Source organism: Panthera uncia (genome assembly GCF_023721935.1).
Source record: "Panthera uncia isolate 11264 chromosome B2 unlocalized genomic scaffold, Puncia_PCG_1.0 HiC_scaffold_25, whole genome shotgun sequence".
NCBI classification, from domain to species: domain Eukaryota; kingdom Metazoa; phylum Chordata; class Mammalia; order Carnivora; family Felidae; genus Panthera; species Panthera uncia.
Window position 1 is genome coordinate 20094564 of NW_026057581.1, and position 19479 is coordinate 20114042.

Sequence of the window (19479 nt, forward strand, 5' to 3'; positions counted from 1 at the left end):
CCACAAACTGCTTTTACAGGGGCCCCAGGGCAAAGAGGCCTTGAGAAGAGCCAATGCAGGAGCAGAACAGCAGATGGCCCTAGGCCATGGAGCAGGAATGTGGACTCAGCCTGCCAGGTTCAAATCTTGCATCTGCCATTGACCAGCCTTTAAGCTCTGGGTAAATTACTAACCCTTCTGTGTCTCAGTTTTCTTTTCAGTGAATAATATCCAGCTCATAGGGATTTTTAGAGATTACTGAGATTATAATGAAAGCACAGCTCTAGGAAATAGTGATTGGAAATAATAAGCAGGCAATAAAGGTTAACTTATTTGTTTCATCATCTATAGGACATCTCACACGGATTCAATCCAGTAATACTTCATATTCACATTGTTTAATTGCATGAAATACCAGATTATTGGTAACAACCCAACTAGATGAGGAAACTGAAGGACACTGAACAGCCATTGCTGCCTCTATTTTATATTTACCAAATGTTTACCATATGCCAGGCACTGTTGTAGGTGATTTATAATTCTGGAATGTCAAGTAAGAATTTAAGAACTGTCAAAAAAAAAAAAAGAATTTAAGAACTGTCACTATTTAACCATAGATGAGGTTGTGGGCAGATAGGGGGCAAGATCTTTCAGTGTATATTTTAATGCTTTTTGGGTTTTTTTTTTAACAATTATATATTACAGAACATATTTCTGCTTTTCAGTGCCACATACGGGCACTTCATGTTCCTTGTAGCACTGTAATTTAAAATTATACGAAGACTATCGCGCGCTGGGCACCAGGCGGAACGTCACTCAAACGAAGTAACTACTTGCGACGCTAATTAATTGGGACCAACGGACAAGCAGGGCGGAGCGAGCAACAAACCACTGGTGGCCAGCCCGCGTCTAACGCGGGAGGCGGACTTTCTCGGGAACATCAGAGGCCGCCGGCAATCCGTCACGTGACTCCTGGGGCTGCCCGTGCTCCCCCCCTTTCCGAGCCAAGCAGCCACGTTGGCGGCGTTCCTGGGCCAGAAGAGGGGGCGTGGCGAGGGCCCTTGCGTGTACGTGCCCCGCCCCCTGCCGGAGCCCGGATGAAGAGTAACGCCATTACCGCCGGAGCCGCGGAGAGCACTGGCGGGCGGTGACTGGTTACCGGACCGGCCGCGCCATGAGAGTCCTCTCCCGCCTGCTTCTGCTTCTCTTGCTTGTGTTTCCCGCCACCCTCTTGCTCCGAGGCGGCCCTGGAGGTGAGGCGAGGGAGTAGGTGGCGGGTCTTGGCCGGGAAGGAGACGAGACGCCACCGACCGCAAGTTTGAAGCTGGAGGCGGCGGCGGCTCCTGGGTCCGGCGTGCGTCCCGCCACCCTCTCCCTACCCCTTCCCCGACCCCCGGCCGGTAGTAGGGGGTCTCAGCGCGCGCGGGCTGAGTCCCGCTGGGGTCTCCGCCTCTTGCGTGCGGAGCGCGGGGCAGTGCCGGGCGACCTTGCTTGGTGGCCGCCCGCAGCCTTGGGCTTCTCCTCTGGCCCGGGACCCGCGCCTGCAGCTGTGGCCGGAGTTGGTGGGTCCTCGGCTTGGGGGAAGGAGGTGAAGGGGCAGTGGGCACAGCTGCACCCCAAGCGCGCTCTGCAGCCCGTTGTATTTCTTCTGGCCGCCTCCGCTCCACCCCCATCCGCTCTGGGCTGACGTGTCTTTAGCTTCCACGCTGGGAGCCCTCCATTCATTTGCTGAAACCCTTGGTCTCTACACACCTAAACTCTTAGAGCATCTTTTTTTCTGGCCATCTCCCTGTTTATCAGCACTCGGTCCGTCCGTGTTACCAGGAGTCTTCATTTCAGAAGAACTCCACATGTTCGCCTTCATTGTCCACCCCTTACTCCCAGGCCGAACGAGGAATTGCTATTACTTGAGCCCTCGGTTTTCTTCTCCTATCGTTTTTCTGTTAACTGTTTTTTGTTCTGTGGGAAACAGCGCTTTGCTCTTGGGGGTGGGGGGTGGGGAATCTAATTCGACACGATACGTTTATTTCGGCTTATTCTTTCCAACAGTTAACCTGGTGTGGAAATAACTTAGAACATTAATGATGTGGAAACTTGGCTTTTTGCCCTGGTTCTATCAGGAACTTCAGTTTTCTAATCTGTAAAATTCAGTCTGACTAAATGATTACTAGAATTCCTTTCATTCTGTAAGTTCAAGCAAGCTGTGTGGCAAAATGAATGATAGTGCCAGGTACCCATGAGTGGTTTTGCAAAGAACAGTGAGGTGACTGGCTTCTATTTAGTGGATAGAAAACCAAGTGAGAGAATTACCCAAACCTGTCAATGAAATCATTTGCGGGTTTAAAGAGGGATTCTTTTCCTTTATGAGTGGCTTGCTGGTCTGTGCTCACTTGGCTTTTTAAAGAAAATTAGACGATTGTACTTGATTAGAATCTAGGTGTATTTTTTCAGATTTTAAAACATTTTCATCTTTAAGAAACATCAATTCAGTATCTAAAGCTAACTGGATATCTTTAAGCATTTTTTGTGAGGAATGGTCTTTCAAAGGATGTTTTCTCTTCATTTTTCCAATTGAAAATTGCTAGACTTTTAGGCACAAGATTGTTACTGGTTAACATTAATGTCTACTGAAATGTAGGGTGCAAATTCATTATATATATTGAGAAGTCTTGAAATTTAAGTACAGCTTAAAATTGTGTGAGCATAGGTATTTTTCTTACTGGTTTTAGAAAATGACTTGTAAATTATGAATGCACTATTTGAGTCTTTCTTCAGCAAACAGTAGAAGCTATTTTTCACAATGTGTTCGCAATGTGTGGATCAGTGTTCTTTGATATTTTAAATAAATCTTAACAACCAGTAAGAACTAAAGGAAGTGGAAAAAACTTAAAATGCACAGTCCTTAATATGTACTGTTTTTCTTGGGTATTGCAGCATGTACATATGCTTCCTTTCCCACATTTTTCCCTCTACTGAACTGCCACATCATCATTTTTTTTCTGAGGAAAGTTGGAAGAATCACTAGGACTTGGAAATTCTTTTTTGAGGTCTTGCCTGAGATAGATTTAATGTGACTTATTTAGAGAACTTTTGTCTATAAAATTATAATTTCTTGGCCTTACAGTTATGCTTAATTTTTAAGTGTAGGGAAAATAAAAAAGTACTTAAACATGTTTGAAGGTATGTGCAGAAATAAATGCATGCTTTCAGGGCTATGAGCCCTGAAGTTATCAGTGCAGTTTTCATTAAATCATATGCATTTATGCAAGCTAGTTTTTACCATGGATGCCATACAAATGTATGTTCCTTGAAATTACATGCTATCAAGTTCTAAAAGTTAGAACTGTAGTCAAGTTTAATAACAAATGTTTCTTGCCTAGTTATTGAGAGTGCTGTTTTCCTTTAGGCCTGAGCAGGGTTTTTGTTTGTATGGTTAATGACAGGGATTAAATTTTGGAGCTTTTTACATTTATCTTTGTATGTACGTACGTACGTACGTATGTATTTATGAGAGCACTAGCAGGGGAGAGGATCAGAGGGAGAAGGAATCTCAGGCTTGATCCCACGACCCTGGGATCCTGACCTGATCTGAAATCAAGAGAGGCTCAACCGACTGAGCCACTCAGCCTCCTGGAGCTTCTTTAAAACAAACTTGCTTCAAGTTTTTTATTTGAGCCTCCAGGCATCTTTAGTTTCACCTTCATTTTCCTAACAATTAGATGCTTTTTAAAATTAAACAGCATTTCCCATTAAAATTAACATATAGTTGGTAAGACAGTCAATAAGATAAAATCATGAATCATCTAGATGCATTGTTATTTGTCATCATTCAAGTGAACTGAGAGACTGAGTTACTCCAAGGGGGAAAGTGTGTTGCCTATACCTGGGATTAAAAAACATTGGTTTGCCAGGGGTAAAGGTTAACTGTTTTGTATTTTATTGTTAGGCTCATTAGCTGAGGCTCAAGATCTTACAGAAGATGAAGAAACGGTAGAAGATTCGATAATTGAAGATGAAGATGATGAAGCAGAGGTGGAAGAAGATGAACCCACAGATTTGGTTAGTGTTCTATACAATGTAACTCATGTATATGTCATTTCTAGAATTTATCCTTTTATAGACAAATTTGATATTAACATTCTTGCTTTTAGAGGCTTGTAAATGTGATCAAAGTGGATTGAAGTTGGGAGAATGGGGCCAGTCATTGAGGATGGATTATAAATATTTTCTTGCACAAGGAAGGAGACATGAAACAAAGAACAATTAAAGATCATATGATTGTGAGTCTATGAGGGTAATAGTATAGTGGGAATAGCACTGGACCAGTGTTGATAGATTTGGGATGCATACTACTTATCTTTTTGACCTTGAGTAGCTTTTCTCTCTGGATTTCATTTGCCTCTTCTTTCCTTCATCCAGTAAGCAACTATTTACTGAGTCCCTACTATGTGCTAGGCACTGTTCTTGGTGTGAGGATAGACCAGATATTTTCTCTGCTATCGTGGAGTTTCTGTTTTTGGGGCGGTATGTGTGTATTTTGCTGGCAGGAAGTGAGGAGCAGGCAGTAAACAGTATATAAAATGCGTCCTGTGAAGAGGAAGGGGTTTAGAGAAGATGTCTTGAAAGTCCTCTAGTTCTGAGACTTACTCTAAAATTATAGTATGACAGTAAGAATGTTAGGCTAAAATCAAGATTATTGCTGCATGCTTCTAGCTAATTTCATTTCCTCTCTTGGACTACTATAATTTATCCTACACATTTTTTTTTTCTTTACTACTTTTAAACCCCAAAATTTGTCCTCTTCACAGTCTTAGCAACACATTGCCTTCAGTGTCAGAAAGTGAAGGCTATCAGGTGCAAACGCTGTCAAATTTTCTACTTCTAAATATGTTACTCATTCTTTCTACATTTTCCTTAAAAATTAGTTGTCTTTACTGTCTTCTAAGGCTAGCCCTACCACCTGTGTTCTTGTCCCCCTGTTGTCCTGTGGGATTTTGTATTATTCTGTAATTTCACATGTTGATCCTTCTTAGTGACTTGATTCTTTCAAACTGTATATGCATATACAGTACTTACATACACCACTTTGTATTCTCCACTTTAAGTTGCTACACATTTTATCTTTACCAGCACATTTCTTGAAAGAGTAAATGTATAGTTTTACTATATATCTAGTAAAACTGTTCTTGCTAAGTCACTACTGACCTAATTGTGAAATTCCTGGTCTGTTTTTCATTGTTTTCCTGTTCAAACTCTTAGCATTTGCAGAGTAGAGTATCCCTTCCTTCAGTCCCTTCATGTTGGCTTCTGTGGTACCCTCCCCCTTTAGTTTCCTCTGCCCATCTTCTGTTGCTTGGTCTTTCCACTATCTTCTCTCCCCTGCTTATCCCCATAATGTTAATGAAACCTGTGGTTTCAGGGCTCCTGGGTGGCTCAGTTGGTTGAGCGTCCAACTTCGGCCTAGGTCATGATCTCATGGTTTGTGGGTTCGAGCCCTTATGTAGGGCTCTGCACTGATAGCTTGGACCCTAGAGCCTGTTTCACATTCTGCCTCCCTGTCTCTCTGCCCCTCCCCACTTGTGTGTGCACTCTCAAAAATAAATAAATAAACATTAAAAAAACCCCTGTGGTTTCAACCAACACCATCTTTAACTGACAACCTTCAGACCTTGTCTCTAACCACTTACCTTACTGAACTCCATACCTTTATTTCCAGCTCTTTGCCAGTTAGCACCATCTGGATATTCCATTAGTACCTCAAATTTTATTTATTTTTTTATTTTTAAAAATATTTATTTATTTATTTTTGAGAGAGAGAGAGACAGAGAGAGACAGACAGAGTGTGAGCAAGGGTAGGGGCAGAGAGAGGGAGACACAGAATCTGAAGCCGGCTCCAGGCTCTGAGCTGATAGTACAGAGCCCAATGCAGGGCTCCAACCCACAAACCGTGAAATTGTGACCTGAGCCGAAGTCGGAAGCCCAATCAACTAGCCACCAATGCTCCCCTTAGTACCTCAGATTTTATATGTCCAAAATGGAATTCAGCTTTTAGCATTCATCACACCTCCATAAATTATTTACTGTTTTGATATGGCTCAGTGATTCAAGCTCTTGCCTTATTACTTCCATTTCTTTTTATCCCACAACCCATTAAATCATACCTTCAGGGTGACTTGTCTTAACTTTCTCTAGCATACCCTTTCCTCCTTAATACAGTTTTAGGGTTCCTGTCTTCTTGTCTCTGGTCTCCTTTCTCAAAGGTGGAAATTCACTAAGTCTTACTAAATTAGTGGTATCATTAAGGATACTTAAAATATAACATTATACAATTGCATAGTCATCAAACAAATTTTTGAGTGCCTTCTCTTGAGTACTAGCTGGCTGTGGAGAATTTTTTTTAAAGTGTAAGACAGTCTTTGCCCTTGACGTCTGTCTATTGGGGGAGAGAGTGTTTTACATAAATGAAAGGCAAAATGCCAATAAACAGTAGTGCCCTTAAGCATCTCAATTTATTAAGGGCCTGAATATTTCAAATATATGAATATCTTTGTAATTCTCATTGATGCTTGGAGAAGGACTGCACTGAGGATTAAAATTGTAAATTAAAATTAGTTCATATTTTCTATCACCTTTGTTGAGACCTAATTTACGTATCATGGTAGTCTCTTTTAAACATGCAATTCAGTGATCTTTAGTAAATACTAAGGTGAGCAGTTCTGAGTTTTAGGACATTTCCATCATCCCAATATGATCCTGCCCTTCTTTTCCTTTTCTTTTCTTTTCCCTTTTCCTTTCTTTTCTTTCCTTTACCATTTTTACCAAGTTGTGTGATGTCTTCTCAGAGGAAAATTGTTCTCTGAATCAGGATAGAAATCACTCCAAGGGTGAGGACAAGGTGCTCGAGAACAGAAGTCTGACAAAAGGGCTACAGGCCAAGTCTAGTGGTCTTTATTCTTTTACATAATTGTCTGTGGCTGCGTTTATGCTGCAGCCTCAGAGTTGAGTAGTTGCCCGAGGGACCTCATGGTTCTCAAAGCCAAAAATACTTGGTATCTGGGTACATGGGTTGGTGCCACTTTCAGAGTATTGTTTCCTCCACCCATGTTGTGGGAGGATGGGGCAGGTAGCTGGGGAAGACTAAGTTTGAGACTTTTTCCTATAAGGTAGTATTCCTGGTATTTAAATTAAGGGGGAAAATGAATACTATTTGTTTTAACTAGAATGTAAAATGTTCCTTTGACAGACACATTTTAAGCTTTTTTCAAACTTTACAAAGTTTACCAACCCATGCTTTAGAACCTTGAAGCTTGAAGTGTGGTTTGAGTACTTGCAGCCTTGGCATTTCCTGGGTGCTTTTAGAAATACAGAATTTCCGGGGCGCCTGGGTGGCTCAGTCAGTTAAGAGTATGACTTTGGCTCAGGTCATGATCTCGCAGTTTGTGAGCTCAAGCCCTACAAGCTTTGCTGACAGCTCTGAGCCTGGAGCTTGCTTCTGTTTCTGTGTCTTCCTCTCTCTGCCCCTCCCCTGCTTATGCTCTGTCTCTGAAAAATAAATAAATGTAAAAAAATTTTGGGGGGGGGGGGAAAAGAAATACTGAATTTCCAGCTTTCCCTAGAGTTATATCAGATCTGCATAAAATCTCCAGGGGATTGGTATGCACTTTACTTTTTGAGATGTAAATTTTATTTTAACTGATGAGATACACTGAAATTCATTCACTAATCCCAAGAAAGCCTCAGAGAAGCAGTCTTTTGTGCTAAATCTAGTGAAGTCATTTTTTTAAAGTCATTATTTAATTTTTTAATAATGTATTTTTACCCCATAATTACTTTTTAATGTTGTTTTTCTTAGGCTGAAGATAAAGAAGAAGAAGATGTATCTGGTGAACCTGAAGCTTCACCAAGTGCAGATACAACAATCTTGTTTGTGAAAGGAGAAGGTAATAGAGAAATGTTAGTTTTGATTCAGACATAGGAATTTTTCAGATGACAAGCTCACTTTATTTGGGAAGCAGAGATGGTTAAGATCTTTATTATTTTCCTCTCTAGATTACAAATAAGTATGTAAATACATATCTCCAAACAAGTTTTCCTATATGTGTGAATAGCCATATCTGTAAGGTAGTATTCTTGGCATTTAAACTAAGGGGGAAAATAAATACTATCCATTTTAACTAGAAGTTAAATGTCCTTTTGAAAGCTACTGTTTTAAAACTTTTTTCAAACTGCCACAGTAAACTAACTCATATTTTGAGTGTAAATATTAGTGAAATATTAAATCTGTATGATTAGGCCTTGATTAGAGCCTTGGTTTCAGTAAAAGAAAATACATATAATGTCTTAGGTTTATTGAGGGCTGTATGGCAGACACTGTTCTCAGTACTTTGTGTGTATTATTTAATCCATATGAGGATAGTTACTACTGTTCAGTAGAGAGTCTAGAGAGGTGAGGAACTTGTCCAGGGTGACTCAGCTGGTAAATAGATTGTGAAGACAGACCCAGATTTGTCTGTCCCAAAGCCTCTGCTAAACTGGGTGAAACTCAGCTCTGTAGACCACAATGTAATCATTGAAGACTTCTTTTTTGAAATTATTAATTATCTTGGTCTTCTCAAGTTTTGTTTTATTCTCACCTACATTCCAATTTTATGCCTCCAATAGGTATGATATGAATAAGAGATTCCCCCCTTCTCCTTTTTTTGTAGCTGTCTCCTGGGGTCTCACCTTCAAATTTGTGTTTTGAGTGATTGCTCAAAGTGGATATGGGTTACCTGGTTCGTTTTTGTTTTTTTCTCAGTATTTTAACAGATACTACAATTTTCAGGTGAATCTCTTAGGCCTATCTTTCTGTCATTCTTCTGTTATTTGCACAGATAATAGATACTGAGTTGAAGGTGACTTCAAGACAGATAGTCCCACGGCAGCATAATCTTAACTGCTAAAAGTACACATCTCTTTCTTAGACCACATGATGTGCAAGTGATGTAGTCTGACATTGAGATACTCCATTCAGTTCTTAAGTTGGAACGCTGGAGCACAGACAAAGGTTGCAGTTTATACATCAACTGTAATCTGTTACTAGTTAGTAGGGGGCTGGAGTGAGCTACTAAAAAAGATTCTGAAACCAGGTCCACGTGTAGGAGAGGGTGCCCAGATCCTTATAATGTCTCTTCGTGTCCTTTGAATGTTTTCTAATCTTCTGGTTTCTTTTTTTGTTTCTTAGATTTTCCAGCAAATAACATTGTGAAATTCCTAGTAGGCTTTACAAACAAGGGTACAGAAGATTTTATCGTTGAGTCTTTAGATGCCTCGTTCCGTTATCCTCAGGACTACCAGTTTTATATCCAGAATTTCACAGCTCTTCCTCTGAACACTGTAGTACCGCCCCAGAGACAGGCGACTTTTGAGTACTCCTTCATTCCTGCAGAGCCCATGGGTGGACGACCCTTTGGTCTAGTCATCAATCTAAACTACAAAGATCTGAACGTAAGGCCTTCTAAACCTTTTTTTTTTTTTTTTTTTTTTTTTTTTTTTTTTTTTAAGTTAGAGATGGAGGAGGACACAGTTGACATTGTTTAATGAATACTCTTATTCATCTAAGTGCCTGTTTTGTAGTTGGAACTGTGATGGGCAAGAGGGAGGCAAAAATAAATTACACATGTTTGTCTTCAAATCTAGAATCCAGTGGGGGGGGGGGGGCAGATGGATGTAAACAGGTGATATCACAGCATTTATAAATGATACATAGCGAGGGATGGGTGTAAAGTGCTGTAGTATGAAAGTGGATGTGACTTGAGCTAGATGTTAAAAGGAAAAGGAGCAGTAAGCCACACAGTGGAGTCTGCTTCGTATTCACATGTTAATATGTGTTAAGTAATCTATTTTGTACTTCCTTTTATTGCTTGCATTTTGCCCATTTTACTGCTTTTATTTGTAAGTGAAGGTCTTTCTGTAACTGTTTTTCCATCGTTTTATACCCTCATAGATAAAAACATAACCAAGTATTTTTAGGATAGTTAGAGCAGTGAGGTTTATGGTTTATGAGAACCAAATAGTCTAATATGCTCTGTTGTCTTTTTTGTGGTTTTTAATATACACATTGTATATCCAAAGAATTAATGAGAGAAGGCCACTAGAATTTTACTGCTGAGAGTTGACTTCTAGGTGCCAACTATTATGTCCTTTAGATGAGAGCACATCTAAACCATTCCCTTCTCAAAGTTTTCAAAGAGGGAAATTTCATCCTCTCCTGGAAGCTTACTCAACCTTTTTATCGCATAGTGTCAACATGTTCACTCATGTCTGAGATTAATTTCTCATGCTGCCATTAAGTTTTCTTTTTTTCTTTAAATTACTTAGTGGGAGGGTTTTTCATCCTTCAAAATAATGTATTAAGCTTCCTCAACTTCATAGTTAAACAGTTTGAATAATTATATATTTTGTCTTGTTTTTGAGCACACATGTACATAGTTTCAGTTCCAGTTTGAATGTTAGTTTGTATCAATGTATTCTGATTGCTGGAATTGTCATTGGAGCAATGTGGATGGAAAGATCTTGAAGTAAAACTTAAATAATTACAGTTTAGCAATAAGTGACAGTTTTGAGAAAGTAATGCCTTGTTGTGAAGCATCAAACGCTGAAAACATCTAAGTATTGTCCCAGTGACTATGATGAATTTGAAAACTGAAGTTGTGTGAAACTGACAAAATTATTCCAAGACCACAACATAAACATCCTTTGATACTGCAGATCATGTTTATTGTAAATTGATTTCCAATTCATTGTGAATTTAGAGCATGGATTTGACTTCTGTTCAAATCTAGTTCTTAAAATCTGCTACTCTACATTTTCATGCTGTTGCCTTCTTTTTTGGAGGATTCTGTACAACAGAAGTTATGGCTTCTAGTTAATGGGTGTTCTGTGGGGTTTTTTCTTTCTTTCTGCACATTTGTCTCCTTTTTACTTTACTTCCCTGTTTTCTCACACCTTTCCCCTTCTCTGCCCTCATGAAAGTGGAGGACAATTTAGCAAGGTTTTTTATTTTGTAGAAGAAAGTAATACAATGTTGAGTCTCTGACACTGAGCTAAGTGATGAGAAAGCTGTTTCTTTATCTGTTGGGGATTCTTCTAAGAAATTGTACCTTTTATTTTTTCAATGAATTTCACATTTTTGTGATTTATTTTATTAATAGGGCAATGTATTCCAAGATGCTGTCTTCAATCAAACAGTTACGATTATTGAAAGAGAGGATGGATTAGATGGAGAAACGTAAGTGAAAGTTGCAATGTGTAGGTAGATCTTGATCTCACATGTCAGGCCTGGAAAGCTTGCTCCTGTCAACATTTGTTTTAATAGCGAAAACGGACCTATAAATTTTGTGAAATCTATATCTTAGGTGGTTCTTATAACTATTAACAGAGAGGAAGGATAGTTGAAACTGATAAAAAAAAACTTTTAAAAAAGATAGCTGGCTTTCTGAACAACCCCTCTCCTAAATTCTTTTCTACCCCATGCTCATAAGTTGATCACCAGCCTCATCTAAGTTACATACCTCTTAAATCGCTATTAAAAATATAAATTAGAAGATGTTATCTTGGAAACTGTGTTCTTCATGAATAATGATGAGTCATTTCTTACCGTATACATATATGTAATTGAGCAAAAGCAATTTTTAAATCAAATTATGCAAAATAATATTTGAGGGAGACAAAAGCTAATACAATTATTTTAACTAACTGAGCTTGAGCTTGAGTATGACAAATAATAAAGTAATTTTATTTATTTTAGATCAGATACTTGATTTTTTTTTTTTGACTAATTGTTCTTAAAGATAAAAGTAAATTTGTGGAACTTACTACCTAGATGTAAATTGAATATAAAATATTTTCTTCCTTTGCCCCACAAGTTATTTGGAAAACTTACATTGTGTTAGAATTACAATTGTAATTAGTTGTGCTATTGTTTGAGGTAAAGCAGAATTCTAGTTTTAATTAGTTGTGTTTCTTATGAATTAAAGCCAGTTTGTTTTTTCTCCTTTTATATCAGAATCTTTATGTATATGTTCCTTGCTGGTCTTGGGCTGTTGGTGGTTGTTGGCCTTCATCAACTCCTAGAATCTAGAAAGGTAATTCTAGATGAATGACTCTTACAGTCATACATCAAAAGTTGTTATATACTGAGCATATTCTAGTTATTTGTGGCTTCTTGCTATCATTCTGAGTTTGTGTATTTACAGGTTTGTTGCACCTTAAAAAAATTTTTTTTTTATTGTTTATTTTTTGAGAGCAAGCATGAGTGGGGGAGGGGCAGAGAGACCGGAGAGAGAATCCCAGGCAGGCTCTGCACTGTCAGCACAGAGCCCGATGTGGGGCTCGAACTCAAAAACTATGACTTGAGCTGAGATCAAGAGTCAGGTGCTTAACCAACTGAACCACCCAGGCATCCCTGTTGTACCTTTTTAAAATAAAACTGGGGCACCTGGGTGGCTCATTTCAGTGTCCATGAGTTACCATCTCATGGTTCTTCGTGAGATTGAGCCCCATGTCCGGCTCTGCACTGGCAGAGCCTGCTTGGAATTCTCTCTGTCTCCCTTTCTGCCCCTCCCCTGCTCACATGTGCCCTCTCTCTTTTTCTCTCTGTCTCAAAATAAACATTAAAAAAAAATAAACTGAAGATGAGACCTTGGATATGTGACTGATTTGTTTAGACTTTCATATACATACAATTAGCGTCTTTGGCTACACCCTCCAGAATGATCTTTACCTTATTGTAATTCTAAATCGTGCTAGAATTTTATTCTTTAAACTCAATAAGATTTCATTGTTCTGTTTACTATGCTTTTTCATGGATTTGTTACTCGTGAGCAACACAGATTTTAGATTTGCTTTAATACTCTTAATTGTAAGGATAGCAATTACGTAAGTCTTTTCATTTGAAAAAGGAAGAATGAATTTGGCTGTATTCTGTCTAGCTTCTGCTTTCTTGTTAAGGTACTAAAGTGGCAACACTGAAGCGCCTGCTATAATCTTGGTTTCTCTTTCTCTGGATACAGTAGCTAATTCCATCACTGTATCTTTATCTCCCTGTCCTCCCTGCAAAAAACCAGAGCAACCCATATTATTGCTCTCAATGGAAAATATAACACGATTTGTGTCAGAGACAGTAAGTACTTCCTCTTTAAAAGAGAAATACTGGGGTGCCTGGGTGATGCAGTCGGTTAAGCGACCAACTTGATCTCGGCTCAGGTCACAATCTCATGGTTCATGAGTTCGAACCCCGCATCAAGCATCTGAGCTGATGGCACAGAGCCTGCTTGGGATTCTGTCTCTTCTTCTGTCTGTCCCGCCCCTACTTGTGCACTCCGACACACACGTTTTCTTAGTGAATAAACTTTAAAAAAATAAAATGTTCTTTATTTTAAAAATAATAAAAAAAAATAAAAGAAATACTTGGAGGGCACCTGGGTGACTCATTTGGTTAAGCTTGGCTCAGGTCATGATCTCATGGTTGTGGGTACTGTGTCGGACGTGGTGCCTGCTTTGGAATCTCTGTCTCCTCCTCTCTCTGCCCCTTCCCCCCTCCCCCCTAAAACAAACATTTAGGATAAAAAATAGAAGAGAAATACACAGGGCACCTGGGTGGCTCAGTTGGTTAAGCGTCTGACTCTTGATTTCAGCTCAGGTCATGATCTCGTGGTTTTAAGAGTTTGAGCTCCACGTTGAGCTCCGTGTTGGCCATGTAGAACCTGCTTGGGATTTTCTCTCTCTCCCTCTCTTTTTGCCCCTCCTGTGAGCTCTCGCTCTCTCAAATAAATAAACTTAAAAAAAAAGAGATGGGGCCCCTGGGTGGCTCAGTCAGTTAAGCACCTGACTTCAGCTCAGGTCATGATCTCACGGTTCACGAGAGCACAGCTCACGCTAGGCTGTGTGCTGACAGCTCAGCCTGGAGCCTGCTTCAGATTCTGTCTCCCTCTCTCTCTGCCCTCCTCTGCCCACACCCTGTGTCTCTGTCTCTCAAAAATGAATAAATGTTAAAAGTTTTTTTTTTTTTTTTTAAAGAGAAATACTTAGTGCTCAAGTGTTAATTTCCATAACTTTCTTTCCCACGTTTTCATGATAGCATTTTTGCTATAAATTTGTGTATTAGGTATAATGGCATCTTTAAATTTTTTTTTTTTTATTTGGATGAAGCCATTTTTTAGTTACCTTTCTGTGTATATAGTCTGGTTTCTGGACTGTATAACTAATACTCTTATGTAAATGGCTAGGTTTTTTTGTTTGTTTTAAGAGCAAGACTAAAGAAGGAATTGAATCACTTTCTTCCAAACAGTTTTGCTGCAAGTACTCCAGGGACAAAGTTTGAGGTTGTTGTTGGCTTAAATGAGATTTTATGTTCTTGTTTTGTTTTACCTGTGCCGTCTGTTTAAAAAGTGTGTTTAGGTAACAATGCAGCAATCTGCCTGTCTACATTGAATGTTTTAGTAATTATCTTGAATTTTGTTTGATGTAGAAAACTTATTCTTTAAAGTTCGTTTCCCAAAGAGAAAGAAAAATTGTATAAATAGAAGTTCTTGCTTGGTCCACCAGTTGTATAACAACATATGAAGCTTTATAGCAGAGGAAAAGGTCTTTAAAACCTGAAAACAAATAATTGTTGCAAAGATTTATTACTTATAATTTATTCTTTTTTTTTTTTTAATGTTTTGTTTATTTTTGAGAGAGTGTACACACACACATGGGCGGAGGAGGGGCAGAGTGAGAGGGAGACAGGATCTGAAGAGGGCTCTGTGCTGACAGCAGAGAGCCCTGTGCAGGGCTTGAACTCACAAACTGTGCGATTTTGACCTTAGCCGAAGTCAAACACTTAACCCATTGAGCCACCCAAGTCCTCCCCCCCTTATTGTTTATTCTTTATAATTAGTGTTAGACATGACTTTTTTCTTTTAATTAATAAAATACTTAAGTAAGGGTATGTTTTTAAAACTATTTAAGATATATAAATTAGGTAACTTAATAGGTCTTTTTAAAATTACAGTGAACAACATGATAGAACTTCTTTAAAATGATGTTTTTATGCTTTTTTAGCGCAAGAGACCCATACAGAAGGTAGAAATGGGTACATCAAGTCAGAATGATGTTGACATGAGTTGGATTCCTCAGGAAACTTTGAATCAGATCAGTAAGTACTCTTATAAATGTGGCTGGAAATTTTTTCTCTTAAATGGAAATCAAATTAAGTATTTTAGATTTAAAAACACTTGGTCAATTCTACTTAACACTCATCTTTTCCATTACTTGTATAGAATCTAGTATAATATGATTAGTAAACACTTAAAAATTTTTTTTCTGAGTAGTATTTTTATGCTTTAATTTAGAATGCTTCCATATCTGCAGTTTAATCTACAAATGTGTGAATTCTCTGTATTCCTAATCTTTTCCTATCTCTTTTTTTCTGTTGCTTCAGTGCAGAGTAGAAGAGGTGAGGCAATTAATTTTTTTAATGGTGTTTGCTATGTATAGTTTTGGGGAGGTTGTATAGCATATGAATACAGTACATTTAATGAGTAATGGAACTGTTTTTTATAGCACTATACTTATTAGAAAAACTAACTACCCACTGCAGTTTGAAAGAATAAACCTAAAATATTGCTTGGTGGTTTACCTAACATATTTCAGCTTTATCACATATGCAATTAGTTAAAATATTAATCTTTATAGGTATTTTTTCTTCAGCTGTAAATGGGCTTTAAAAAAAAATTTATTGTAAAAGTAGTATGGCTTCATATTAAGAACAATAATAGGGGCATCTGGGTGGCTTAGTTGGTTAAGCATCCGACTCTTGATTTCAGCTCTGCTCATGATCTCACGGTTGGTGAGTTTGAGCTTCACATCGGGCCCTGCAATGTGGAGCCTGCTTGGGATTCTCTCTCTCCCCACCCCCCTGTGCCCCTACCCTGCTCACGTTCTTACAAAATAAATAAACTTAAGAAATTAAAACAAAAACCATACAGAATGAAAAACTGAGATCACCTTCTCACTCCACTAATTTCTTTTTCTTTTTCTACAAGTAATTGTTATTCTAAGTATTTTCTGTACATTACCAGTGCATGTGGCTATTGATTCTGTGACTATTGTACAGAGATGGCATAATGCTACGTGCACTGTACTAGAATCCCAAGTTTTCGTATGTTGGATATTTTTTTTTGATACTTATTTACTTCATTGTTTTTAACAGCTGGATAGTATTCCTTTATATAAATGTGTCATGATAAATTGAACGTGTTCTCTGTTGAAGGATGTTTTAATTCCAGATTTTCATTCTTAATTTAAAACTATAATGAATATTTTTATGTAAATTTATGGGATAATTTATCATTTTTTTTTTAAATTGAGGTAATTGACATACAACATTATATTAGATTCAGATGTACAGTGTAGTGATTCACTATTTGTATATATTGTGAAATGATCACAGTAAGTCTTGTTACTGGCCCCACACCGTTAAAAGTCTTTTTTTTCTTGTGATAAGAACTTTTAAGATGTTTAAATATACAATACAGTATTAACAACTATAGACACCATGGTATCCATTACACCCCCATAACTTATTTTAAAAAGCTGAAAGTTTGTGCCTTTTGACCCTCTTCTCCTTTCACTGACCCCGCTATCTGGGATAGATAATTCCTTAAAAGTAGAATAGTTAGGTCTAAGATTATATACATTTTTTTTAATGGAAAAAGCTCTTTCCCTCCCAAAAGATAGCGTCCGTTTATGTTCTCAGCAGTGTACAACATTGCCTGTTTCTTTTCTACTCTCACGAGTCTTTCTCAGGCATTAAATATTATCAAATGTTTTAATCTGGTGGTATGATACAAAATGGGATCATTGTTTTTCATTGACAATTAAGAATGAGATTTGAGGGGCACCTGGGTGGCTCAGTCAGTTAAGCGTCTGACTTCAGCTCAGGTCATGATCTCACAGTTAGTGAGTTCGAGCCCTGCATCAGGCTTTGTGCTAACAGCTCAGAGCCTGGAACCTGCTTCAGATTCTGTGTCTCCCTCTCTCTCTCTGCCCCTCCCTGCTCACTCTCGCACGTTCTCTCTCTCTCAAAAATGATAAATAAGCATTAAAAAAATTAATAAAAATTAAAAAGTAAGATTTGACTTCTTTATACATATATAGCCACTTATTTTTTTTGTGAATGAGCTATTTGTGTCCTTCCTGGATTTACAAATTGAATTGTTTTCATGTGTATTACTTTCAGGGAACGTTCTCTATTGAAACATAATTATGGTAGGGTAGGTGCTTTATTAAAAGTGGGTACAAAGTAACAGCATAGGAGGGGCTTTCATTCTCTAGGAGAGAGTAGGAGAATCATTCATAAAAGTTGACTTTTGACCAACCAGAGTCTTGAGTTAGATGAGAAGGAATCTTCAGAGTTTTATGTGCTATGCCAAGGATTTGGCTTTTCTTCTTGGTAAAAGGCAGCCATCAGATACTTTGAAGCAGAGAAATAAACATTTATATTTTTAAAAGAAATTGTAATAGTTTTGTGGTGTATAGTTTAGCAAGCAGGAACTACTAGAAGTAGGGATACCGGTTAGATGAATTCCGTAAAACATCTGAGAAATCCTTAGGGCCTAAGCTAAAGCAGTAGTGATGCAGAGTAAAATAAACTGGAAAGATATTTCAGAATTGGAGGGAATTGGCCTTTGGGTGACTTTTTGGATGTTTTAGGGAGGAAGGAGGAAAAAGTACTTGTGAGTTTTAGGCATCTGGGTGGAAGATGATCCCATTAATGTTAGGGAATATAGGAAGAGCAGCGGACATGCATGAGGGGTGAGGAGTTGGAACTAGATCTGTTGAGTGTGAAAGCCCAGATAAGGATATCCAGTAAGCTATTTGAAAGTTGTATTTAGAGCACAGGTGGATCAAGATTTGGAGATGTTGATGGGTGCCTGGCTGGCTCAATAGGTGGAGCATGCAGCTCTTGATCTCAGGGTTGTAAGTTTGAGCCTCATGTTGGGTGTAGAGATTACTTAAAAATCTTAAGACAGGTGCCTGGGTGGCTCAGTCTGTTAAACATTCTACTCCTGATTTCTGCTCAGGCCATGATCTCATGGTTCCTGAGTTCAAGCCCTGCAACAGGCTCAGCATTGAGAGTGCTGAGCCTGCTTGGGATTCCCTCTTCCTCCCTCTCCCTCTCGTCTCTCCCTCTCGTCTCTCCCTCTCGTCTCTCCCTCTCGTCTCTCCCTCTCCCTCTCCCTCTCCCTCTCCCTCTCGTCCCCCTCGTCTCCCCCTCGTCCCCCCCTTGCCCCCCCTCGCCCCCCTCGCCCCCCCCCCCCCCCTCGACCCCCTCGCCCCCCTCCCCCCCTCCCCCTCTCAAAAATGAGTAAACTTGAAAATAAAGTCTTAGAAAAAAGATTTGAAGTCATTGAATATATAGCATAGGTGGTAGCTGAGGTCCCATGAAATAATGTCTTTAAATTTAAATAAATCTTTAGATAACCTTTTCTCTTTAAGGACAAATTTTCCCCATTATCCTGACATTAGTTATAGCAAAAGATGGAATTGGGTTGTACAGTAGACTGTGGTATCTTTATAATGCATCAGAATTACTTGTAAAGTCTGGTATGTTAAAATACAGGCTCTTCAAAAGTAATTAAATTTTAAGTGTCTTACATGGAATTAGCTGAAACTAATTTGAAAAATATTAAAAGTTATAATTAAAAACTAAAGTCACCGTAACAGCTGTGGGGCCACCTCTCCAAAAGAATTCTTTCATGACAAATAGATTGGGAGAGTTAGTTTTATAATATCTTTCTTCCTGACATTATTATTCATGAGCTTTAAAGCTGAGAATGATTATACTTCAGATCATTGATAATTGTATTTTAATCAGCAAGTGTCAAGTATTTAGTCTTTCACAATACTCTGCTAGGTCATGAGTGGTATGTTAAAAAGAATATTACTGTTTTTTCAGAAGTTTACATTTCTACTTGAAAATAAAGCACATGTATGAAATATTTGAGTAATCCAAGGTAGTATATGATATGTGCTAGAAGGAGTTACATGGTACAGACAACTTACAAGTTAGGAAGGAGGACCATATGAGAATCTAGGGAAACCTTGTTGAAGGAAAGAATTGAACCGTTGAGTGCCTCCGTGTACTGGGCATTCACTCTGCAAGGTGAGGTGCTATCCCTCTATTTGCTGATGAGACACTGCTACTGAGGAAAAGTAACCTGCCAAGATCCACAGCTGGATTTGTCTCATTCTGAAGCCCACGTACTTTTTCAGGAAGACTTAATACTCAAAGATGGGTAGAGTTGGGATGTCTAGGTGGCTCAGTTAAGCATCCATCTTCAGCTCATGATATCACGGTTTGTGAGTTCAAGCCCCAGCCGTGCTGACAGCTCAGAGGCTGGAGCCTGCTCTGGATTCTGTGTCTGCTTCTCTCTTTGCTGCCCCCCCCCCCCCCCCCCCCCCCCCCCCCCCCCC

General features: G+C 38.7%; 1 protein-coding gene across 2 annotated transcripts in view; it reads left to right on the forward strand.

The window, feature by feature from the left end:
• The first annotated feature begins 1058 nt into the window (after positions 1–1058).
• SSR1 (signal sequence receptor subunit 1) overlaps positions 1059–19479 on the forward strand; it is a 26439-nt gene continuing 8018 nt past the window's right edge. The window contains exons 1-7 of one of the 2 annotated variants that reach the window (XM_049654892.1): positions 1059–1232; positions 3926–4038; positions 7832–7919; positions 9203–9465; positions 11172–11248; positions 12026–12104; positions 15064–15157. In XM_049654892.1, coding sequence (XP_049510849.1) covers positions 1154–1232; positions 3926–4038; positions 7832–7919; positions 9203–9465; positions 11172–11248; positions 12026–12104; positions 15064–15157 — 793 coding nt within the window. In that variant the 5' untranslated portion in view covers positions 1059–1153. Of the gene's footprint in view, positions 1233–3925; positions 4039–4062; positions 4260–7831; positions 7920–9202; positions 9466–11171; positions 11249–12025; positions 12105–15063; positions 15158–19479 lie in introns of those variants that run through there. The other variant, XM_049654893.1, reaches the window with a different exon arrangement.